Source organism: Monoraphidium neglectum (genome assembly GCF_000611645.1).
Source record: "Monoraphidium neglectum strain SAG 48.87 unplaced genomic scaffold scaffold02232, whole genome shotgun sequence".
NCBI lineage: Eukaryota > Viridiplantae > Chlorophyta > Chlorophyceae > Sphaeropleales > Selenastraceae > Monoraphidium > Monoraphidium neglectum.
The window spans coordinates 1-9,878 of record NW_014011396.1 but is presented as its reverse complement, the minus strand read 5'-3'; the positions used below and the strand labels follow the sequence as shown (position 1 = coordinate 9,878).

At 65.2% G+C, this 9,878-nt stretch overlaps 3 protein-coding genes across 3 annotated transcripts; 1 reads left to right on the top strand and 2 right to left on the bottom strand.

Annotated features, from left to right (window-relative positions):
- Positions 1 to 253: 253 nt before the first annotated feature.
- On the bottom strand, positions 254 to 2,947 carry MNEG_10232 (hypothetical protein; the record flags this gene model as incomplete). The annotated part of the gene is made up of 6 exons (XM_014041298.1): positions 254 to 309; positions 366 to 507; positions 924 to 1,095; positions 1,571 to 1,671; positions 2,049 to 2,318; positions 2,750 to 2,947. The coding sequence occupies 6 exons, from the start codon at positions 2,945 to 2,947 to the stop codon at positions 254 to 256; spliced, it is 939 nt and encodes a 312-aa protein (XP_013896752.1).
- A 2,432-nt stretch (positions 2,948 to 5,379) lies between these two features.
- On the bottom strand, positions 5,380 to 8,638 carry MNEG_10231 (Actin-depolymerizing factor 6; the record flags this gene model as incomplete). Its single annotated transcript, XM_014041297.1, has 8 exons — positions 5,380 to 5,451; positions 5,675 to 5,740; positions 5,979 to 6,009; positions 6,260 to 6,323; positions 6,669 to 6,753; positions 7,116 to 7,157; positions 7,439 to 8,158; positions 8,327 to 8,638. 8 exons carry the CDS (start codon positions 8,636 to 8,638, stop codon positions 5,380 to 5,382), a joined length of 1,392 nt encoding a protein of 463 aa, XP_013896751.1.
- A 668-nt stretch (positions 8,639 to 9,306) lies between these two features.
- MNEG_10230 (hypothetical protein) lies at positions 9,307 to 9,474 on the top strand (the record flags this gene model as incomplete). Its single annotated transcript, XM_014041296.1, has 1 exon — positions 9,307 to 9,474. A coding segment is annotated over one exon (168 nt), but the record flags the coding sequence as incomplete, so codon positions are not given.
- Positions 9,475 to 9,878: the final 404 nt, after the last annotated feature.

Below are 9,878 nucleotides of genomic sequence, written 5' to 3'. Positions count from 1 at the left end.
CACGTCATCATCAGCGCTGGGGCGCCCCTCAGACTCTGGCGGGCAGTTGACATGGCGCGGTTTGGTGGTGGTGAAACAAGAGGCGACTGTTTAGTTATGTGTGGAGCGGAACTCCAGTGCAAGTGTGGTGTTGTGCACTCAGGGGGTTGAGGTGCATCAGGGAGGGCGTAGGGGTCGATAGGATTGCACGCACTACACCACACCATGCCAGCTGTCAGGCGTGACCGGGCGCCGATTAGTCAGACGACAGGGGTCAGGGAGCAGGGGAGATGAGGGGGAGTGCAAAGGCCATGGCCAGGGCCACGGCAACTGCAACGGCAACGGCAGTGGCAGCATGCGGCACGGGGCGGGGCACACGCGCGCACCTGCTTGCGCAACACGCAGCGCCGTGGTGAAGCGCGGCCGCAGCTCCATGACGGCCCTGACCAGATCGGCCGCCAGCGGCTGCATGGCCGGGTTGGGGGCGCAGGTCTGGGGGTCCACCGTCACCCAGATCAGCTCACACACCTGGCGGGGGCCGAGCCATGGGGGGTTCGGTGGGCGGCATGGTGGGTCTTCGTCAGTTCGGGCCCGGGAAGAGCGGGGTGTGTTGAAGCAGGCCCCGGGGGGCTCATCCCACCGCTGCAGCCGGCCGCCCCGCGCCGCCCCGCCAGCGCCTCCGCTGCTTGGGTGGTGATTGCCCTGCAGACCTCACAAAAGCTCGACCACCGACACCGGCAGCTGCCTCTCCCTTCCCTCCCTGAAAAGGCGGCCCCAATACAAGATGGCCACAACACAGTACCCACGCAACAGCCTGTAGGAGCCCTCCCAGGAGGAGGACATCAATGGGCACTTCAGCCAGGCCCCGGCGGCCGCGACACCACCCCGCACCGCTGGCACCGTCAACAGCCAACCGCCAACACCGCCAGCCGCCGGCCGCTCACCGCGTCAACGGCCTGGTGGAAGGACGCCTCACTGCGCAGCCCGGCCGCCGCCGCCGCCACCAGGGGGTGGGCCTCGAAGCCGTCCGGCAGGCCGCGGCCGCCAGACAGCCGCAGCCAGCAGCCAAACGCCTCCAGCACCTGGCCACGCACGTGCTCGGGCTGGGCCAGGCAGCTGCGGGGGGCGGCGGTGCGGGCCACGAGTTCCGGTGAGAGTGGGGCGATGTTTTCGACATCAGATCGGGACAGCGTCCACATGACGCAGCTGCCTGTGCTCAGACGTCTGGGTATGCCCGGGTCAAACGTCAGGACTGTGTATGTTGAACCCCGTTCTCGCCCGCCTGCCCGGCCGCCATGCACGCCCCGCCTGCGGCGACTGCCATTGAGACAGCACGCCCCCCGCCCCTGGCTCCCCTGCGACACGCAGCCCCAGGTCCAGGGACACAGGACCCTGATCACCACCCCGCCGCCTTGATGCGCAACACTCCTCTTACACACACACACACACACACACACGCACACACGCACACGCACACGCACACATGCACACACGCACACGCACACACACACACACACACACACACGCGCACACGCACACGCACACACTCACACATACACAAACACACGCGCGCGCGCGCGTGTGCGCACACCTGGTGAGCACCTCCAGCGCGTGGGGCAGGTAGCCCCGCAGCTCCTCCTGGAAGGCCGCGCGCCGCTCTGGCCGGCAGCTGATCTTTCGGCTGTCAGCCTCCTGCGGGGCGCACAGAGCGTGTGGTGTGGTTTGTCTTACAGCGTGGGCACATGCCTGCGTGGCTGCGCAGTGTTTCCCCTTGCAACATCCCCTCACGTTTGCCTCCCCTGTTGCTTCTAGTCTTCAGCCCTACAGCCGCGGGCACTGCTGATCCACCACGCTTTGCCCCGCGCACCTCCCCACTCTAATCCACGGCAGCATCCCCGCTGTCCCCCGCTGGAGCAGCAAAAGTGGCCGGCCGTGTGTGCACAATGCAGGCCCCTGCCCTGCCATCACCCCAATGCACTGCCCAGCGGTCCCTAGGGGTGGTCATCCCAACTAGCTGAACCGCTGCCAGCCCCGTGCGGCCCCCTTACCACTACCCCCCCCTCCCTCACCTGCGGCAGCACCGTCAGAATCTCCAGCATGCAGCTCAGCGCCACGTCGCTCGCCTGGCTGGCAAACCGCTCCGCAAACCACCGCAGCACGCCGCCCTCGCCGCCCCACGCTGCCGCGGGCACGTGCGCGGCGAGCGCGGCGAGGGCGAGCGCGAGCTGCGTGCGGACGGCCTGGGCGCGCGCGTTGGCGAAGCGCAGGAGCAGCGCGAACAGGGAGTCCCGCAGCTGGGGGACCGCATCCTGCGGCAGCTCCTCAAAGTCCCTCTGGACCTGGCGGTTTTTGAACGTTGTTGTCATGCAGGCATGTCATGAACAAGCATGTGCTTGGGTTGGTGGGCTAGGTGTGTGTTGGAACGACATGGGACCGCAGCGCCCTGATCCGTCGCAAGGCGGTTGGTCCTGGGACTACTGTGCCTGCTTGGAAGCAGCTGCTCAGCAGCTGCACGTGCGGCCTGATGCAGTAGAAGCCCGCTGGAGGCAGCAACTGCACACTCCACACACCTGCTGTATGTCGACAGCTCATTAATCAGATCTCATCCACGATAGCGCGCACGCGCGCTTGCACGTGCTTGCAGACACGAACACATTCGCGTTCCCACCTGCATACACTTGCACACCTTCACACCTCCGCACAAAACGCCCAAACAACATGTGAGTCACGCACGCCCACATGTCACTGACACAAACACCACACCGCCCACCTTGGTCTTCAGCGTCTGCGCGCAAAACTGCTGCAGGTCCTGGGAGCTGGAGGGGTCGTGCAGGACGCGGTCCGACACGCCCCACGCCTCGGGCGTCTGCTGCCACGTGTCCAGCCAGCGGTTGGCCTCCACCTTGGTGGCCTGGTCGTCGCTGTGGAATAGCGCCTGGAACGCGGCGGCGAGCTGCTCGGCACCCATTGTGGTCGAGCGCCGCCGCCGATGGTGCTGCGCCTGCGCCCTGCGCCCTTGCGCTTCACGCTGTCTGCCGAGGAGCGCGGTCGCTGTGCTGCGATCGCTGGCTGCTACCACGCCACGCCCGTATCGATGATTTCAGGCCGGCCAAGATAACCACTAAGCCATCGACGGCTGACGGTCATCTACAGTGATCTGTTGAAGCCATCATATCTCATCGGGGTACAAGCCTACGACACGCGTTGTTTAAAGGATCTCAGCAGATCGCGTACGATGCGTCGGCTTGTCACCACTATAAACGGGCAGATCGCTTCACATATGCTGTCGTCGTAACGGCGCGTCGACCTGATTTCGATATATTACCAAAAACACAAAACTGCTAGCAACGCTCACCTCAACTTGCATGATATCGAGCACTGCGGCCGCTGCGCTGCTGCCCGGTGCGCCAGTTCACCAGTGACGCCGTTTCAATTTGCCGCTCTGGTTTTGGAGCATTGGCTGGCCTTACGATCACGCTCGCCCTGCCCCACAATCAGACATGCAGATGTCCTGCAGCTCTTCCTTTCTTTAGAGCTGAGCGAGCGCCATGGATGGGGCTCAGTTGCGCATGTGCAGTTGCTTGGTTTACTAAATGCCGGCGGGCCCCGCCCATCGTTGCTGACGAGCGGCGGCCCAGTGTGGGCCCCACAGCCAGCACTATGGTGGAATTAGCTGTATCACCTCTCACTCAATGCAGCGGCACATACAGGCAGTCATGCAAGCTCAAGCTTTGCGGACCGTCAGCGCTCTTGACAAGGATTTTTTAGACACGTGATCCTTCACTTGGCAATGACGGCCAGGCGGCGCGCAAGATTACCAGTCCAGGTCTGCTGGGGCATGACCGTGCACGCCTCTGCATACCGGGTATACTGCACAGAGTCCGAGTCACAAAACCTTAGATGCTGTGTCAGGGACTTGAATGGATATCAGGGAGGCTCGAGTGCAAGTATCGTACTATTCCAAATCTATGAAATCAGCATGTGTCCGGGTGGCCTGGGCTCAGCAGCCGCATTTCGTCCCTCAAACTGCGCAGCACAACCGCGTTGTCAACTGCAAAGCGGAAACCCTGACACCTGGCTCGCCACTGCCCTCAGGTTCTGGCAGTTAGTGGACATGGCCATGCGGGTGTAACCCTTCATCATGTTGGTGTTATTGTTGAGGACCTTAGAATCTCTAGGCCGCGGCAACGGGTAACCTCATTCAAGGCGGACAGCACACACTCTTACAACAACGGTCGTATGCACCACAACGGTGGACTCCTGCTGACGTGATGTCACTTGGACCTTGAAAGAAGCCGGTGCTGCTGCCAAGAATGATGAGGGGTGCTGGCAAAGAGAAGCTGTTACAACCGAACCGAACCCAAAACATATCTCATCAACCTGATGCCCGCGAGAGCAGAAGCACATACGAAAGCCAGTGCTGCGTAAACCAACATGGGAGGTGTTCGGTTGTGGCGCCTGGCAGCGCACTGGGTGAATTGGCGCAGAGGTGAGCGCGTTGGCCTGTGTCTTGGAGTCCAGGGCAGAGCGGTGCAGCGCTAAAACATGTCAGGGCGCGACGCCTGCTCAGCACCGCACTTCAGAAGTCGAAACTCAATGGAATGAAATTGACGGGGTGGCGAGGGCTCTTCAGCAGCATGACTGCCGGGCGTTCGTGCGCCTCAGGGGCCTCTCAAGCTCACCAGCGGCTCACCAAGGCCCCGCGCGGACCGCGGGGGCCGCTCGAGGCGTCAATCGTCACGGCTGCACGTGTGGCGTGCGCGTGTGATGTCGTCATGGTTTCGATTAAGCAACATGCAGGCCGCGGCCCACGCATTTTTTGGCACGTCAAGGGGGACCGAGGGTATGGGGTCAACCGGCATGTGGGGGGTCACTCAGGCGTGGGCTGCGGTCGGCCCGTGACAGGGAGCAGCGGCCCGCTTGCAGGATCGGGCCTCCGCCTTGTTGCCAAATAAAGGAGAGCTAGCTACTTCCAGGCGCTCGCAGCCGAGCTGTCCTTTGGGGAAAAGAGAGGGCCGAAAGCAGCCGCGTGCGCACCGTCAAAGGAATCAAGCCAGTCGCACGTTTTGGGAGGCAGCAGGGGCGAGTCGCCCGCATGCAGTGCTCAAGCAACTCTCTCGTCAAGCAGCCCTGCCCTCCAGCGCTTGGGAGCCACCAATGGGCGGGTTCGGGATGGTGGCCCCTGCGCGCTCGTGCGCTCCCCCAGGGCCGCACAGCCACGGCGCAGCAGGGGCCGGGTGCGGGTGCTTCCCGGTCGACGGGCGCACCCCGCCAGGCCGCCAGCGCTGCTGGTTGCGGCCTCGAATTGCGATGTCTGCCGGCAGGCCTGCGGTCTGAGAATTGGCCTTGCCATCTGGGGCGACCAGGCGCGGGGGGTCTGGGGCGAAGAGGATCTTGCCCCTACTTGCGTGACAGGTTGGCGCCCACTTTGAGCCGGATCTCTTCCTCTGTGACCTCATCGGGCTCATTAGCCTGGTGGAGGTGCACCAAGTGGAGGGGAGGAGTGGGTGATCGCAGGGGGCGCCAGGTGGGGTTTTGGCTGCGGGGTGGCTGAAATCGACACAGGAAGCACGGCAGGCAAGGGGAGCTTGATGCGCACGACACGCGTGCACGTGCTCGAGCAGGGGTACAGGATATAACACGACATCAGCGGGTGCATCAACAGGTTGCTGCGTGCCGAGCAACAGCCACCCACCTGCAGCTCGGCCCCGATGCCCTCCAGGAAGCCCTTGAAGAAGTCCTTGGTGGCCGCATACATCATCTGATGTCACGGTGATGTCATGGGGGAGATCGGGTCAGTCAACGTGCTCAACTAGCCCAACAGGATGTTGATTCTAGCGGCGAAAGGCACGAAGGACTAGCAAGAGAGTGACTAGTGGCGCAGGCGACCGATTACACGCGGCAAGGCGTAAGCATCGCCTGTGCAGCCAAGCCCGGGCGGCCCGTCGTTGCAAGGGCCTTGTCCGGCCGCGCGCCGACGCTGCCGGTGTGCTGCGCACCTTGCTCTTGATGGCCGACCCCTCAGGGGCCCTGAGACACAAGAGGGAGAGGGGGCAGTCGCGGGGGATGCGGTGTCGACGGCGTCCTAGTGCGCTTGGCCCAGGCTTGAGATCAAGCACACGCTAGCTTCGGAGCCTGAGCGCTGTGCACGTTGTGCAGGTGCGACACAACCCAGCCTAGCCCCTGCTGTGTAACGCGCATGCACACACAATCTTACACATCCAAGCATGGCCTCACTCCCACCATCACACATGTCTACACATGCGCCGCCACCCCCCACCAGAAGATGAAGACCAGCTTGCTGAAGCCGCCCCTCTCTGCGCTGACATATTCAAAGTCGTACACTGGGGGCGGAAGGGGGCAAGGGGTTAAGAGAGGTGGCAAGGCGCACGTTGGTGGGGGCCAACAGGGGTGAGCATGGCTGCAGGGGGAGGACCACGGTCAAAGGCACCCCAGCGCTGGCAAAGCTGGACACGTCGGGCGGTGCACAGCAGCAAGGGGCTTGCAGCGCCCTGTGTGCTCTCACAAGGGACGCTTAGCCAATCTCTCAATCCCTCTCCCTCTCCCTCTCTCTCCCCTTCACACACTCTCGCAAACTCACACGCACGCGCACACATGAATATCTGGCACACACACACACACACACACACACACACACATCAACTCTTGCGCGTGCCGCCCTCACGCACCGCCGTATCTGCACTCTGCCGGGGGCAGCACCGCTATGAAGGCGTCGTGGGTAGAGGACCGCACGCCATAGTGGTCCGGGACCACCTGGGGGGGAGACAGGACGAGAGAGGGGGAGATAGAGTGTTTGTGCGCGCGCATGTGTTGCGTGGGTGCGCAGGTGTGTTGGGTATGTGAGTGTGTTGGGCACATGTGTGTGGGTATGCTTGTGGGGAGGCAGCAGGGGTGACCCTTCCTTAACCCCCCTTTGCAGTGCAACGGGGGCCTTGCGCTGAAGGCAGCCATGCCTGAACGCGCCAGCTTGCTCTCAGCACCAGCCGTCCCCGTGCGTGGCGCGCCCCCGGTTTTCCGCCCGCCGTCGAGTGGCGCCTGCCGTCCTGGCCGTTCTGCGCGTCCTGCGGGGCCGCACCTAGCCATGACCCCACCCTGCCCCCTCCCCCTGTACCCACCGTCTTGCCGCTGTCGTCCACCTTATACGTGATCCACTTGAACTGTTGGTGGGGCAGGGGGAAGGAGCGGATCGTTCGACAGGGAGGCCGGGACATGCTGAGCCGTTCACAGTGTCACAATGTTAACAACGCGCAGAAGCGCCAGCGCGGGACCAAGGGGCCGGCGGCTGGTGCTTCCTCGCTCGAGAGGAGCGCATGCCGTGCGCGCCTGCAGCCGGAGCCGCCGGCAAACCACAGGGAGCGCTTGTCGGCGCAATCCCTGACCCCTGCGCGCAACCGCCCCCACCCCCTGTGCCACGGCCGCCTCATGTCTGGCTCCGCACCTTGCTGCGCTGCCTCATGTGCACAAACAGGTTCACGCAGTCCTCGTGGAGCCCTATGCCAGCCATGGAACACTTGCCCGCAAAGCTGCCGCGCGGCGCATACTGCGGCACGTCCGCCGGTATCGCGGTGCCCACCACCACGCCCGCACCCGCGCCCGCACCCGACACCGGCGCGCGCGGCAGGGGCGGGCCGCCGTTGGCGCTCGCGGGCCGCGGGGCGCTGCTCGGCGCCGCGGCGCGCTCCGAGGCGCCAAAGGCGCCGCCGGCGCTGGGGCTGCGCGCGCCGGCGGCGGGACTTGGGGGCCCGCTGTTGCTGCGGTGCGCGCTGCCGCCGCCGTCGCTGACGCGCGGCGAGGGCGCGGCGCGGGGCGAGTAGCCGGCCGCGCGCGGCGAGTAGCCGGCAGCCGCGCCAAACATAGAGCGAGACCGGCTGACCGTTCCGGGCGCAGGCATGGCGTCCCCGCCGTTGCGGGCCGCTCCGCCGCCGCCGAAGCCGGCGCTTGTGCCGCCCGTCGTAGCCGGGCGCTGCGCCGCGCCGCTCGCGCTGCTGACCCCCGGCGTCCGCTGGGCGAGCGGCGTGTTGAGCGCGGCCGCGTAAGACTCGCGTGGCGCCGCCCAGCCGCCCGTGCCGCTGGGGGAGGCGAGCCCGGAGCGGTTAGCGGCCGCGGGCGGCAGCGACGCCGACGCCGGCGCCGGCGCGGGCGCTTGCGCGGGTGACGCCTGGGCCGCCGAGGCGGCAGGGGAGGGGCCTGCTGCTGCTGCTGCGACGGCTGCTGCAGGGGCGAGCGTCAACGCAGGTGGTGGTGCAAGGGCCCCGCCCTGCGACGCGGACGCCGCGGCACGTATGCGCTCTGCGAGCGCCCGTTCAGCTGCTGCTGGCGCGCTGACCCTGGGGACCGCAGCCTCCGCTGGCGACGGCGCGGCGTCCGAGCTCGTTGCCCGCACTCGCGGCAGAGCCAGGGGTGCCAGCGTGGGCGGCGCAGCAAGCGCCGGTCGGGCCAGTGCTGCAGCTGCCTGTGAGGGCGGCGCGGCCGCTGCCCCAGATGCGCCCGGCTCCGGCCCGCTGGCGCTCGGCTGCGTCGACATCACAACAAAGTCCAAGGCCGTTAGGTACGCGTCCCGGGCCTTGTCATAATCGTCCTGCCTTATAAAGCCCGCGTCCAGCCCGGCCTTGATCTGCTGGGCCCTGAGATAGGCCATTTTGACCAGGCTATAGTCCTCGGCCGCTATGAGGCCCTCATCCTGGGCCTGCCTCGCCCCCCGCAGGAGCTCGAGGCAGGCTGGATCGCTCATTGTGGTCGTGCCCAGGTCCAATGGCCGCGCGTGGAATCACAATGATGCAGTCACGGGCCCCTGAGAGCCACTTTAATTCTTTGCCTGATATATTTCTGAGACTTTAGTAGCAGAGCCCGCGCTTCAAACCGTGGCTGCAGCAGCGGGAGTGGGAGTTCTCAACGCCCTTCGACGGGGAAGGAGTGTTTGCAATACAAGTCACGTAAGGCTGGTACAATACTGTGGCCGACGGCCAGCTCGTTGTGCTGGACGACAGACGCACAGTGCAGCACTCTCGGGTGCCGACTGCGAGTGAGCGGCGGGCGCGTGGCGACACGCGGTCACCTGACCTGTAAGGCTCTCAAGGAGAAGACAGGGACAGACGAGGTGCGCCGCTGAGCACGGCAAGCGCCGCCCGAAATCGTGACCGCAACCGCAATCAACCTCGGTAGCAGACAGGCACACCGCCCCCGCTGGCCCCAAGCATGAGCACGTCTTGCGCGCCTCTTGCTCCCAAGCTCCTCCGGCCACTCTCCCACACCTCGACATGTTCTGCAGCAGCGCGAGCAGCAGGCTCCAGCGGCAGCCGCGGCGCGATGCCGCGCTGGCTGTTCTACTCAGCGTCCTACCAGCCCGGCCGCGCGCGCTGCGCCGGCGGCGACCACGCTTTCGCGTGCATAGCGCGCACGCTGGGCGCGCTGGGCCACGGCGTGCACCTCCTCCACCAGTCCACCAAGGACGCCGCGTTCGCCGCCGCCGTGGAGGTGGGCTTGGTGCTTTTTCCGAGGCAGCGTGGGGTCGCTGCCTGCCGCGCACAAGGCGCTTTCATCAAGTACAGCACTGCCTCGCGGCGGTTGGTGGGGCCGAGGGCGTGTCGCTCTGTGATCCCCAACACCGTTGGAATTTGCATAAGAGCGCTCCACCCACGCGCCTGGAAGTCCTTTGCCCTTTACCGCCCACGTTTCACAATTTTCGCGTGCGTGGGCCCGCCCGGCCTTGCAGTGGTGTGGGTGATTCCTTGCAGCGAGGCTTTGTTCTGCCAACAGCACCCCCCACATGTGAAGCATCCACACCATATATTATCCTTGAACACCCAATCTAACCAAACCAAAACACACCCACCCCACCCGCCCTTCTCTACCCCACCCCACCCCCGCGGGGTCACACT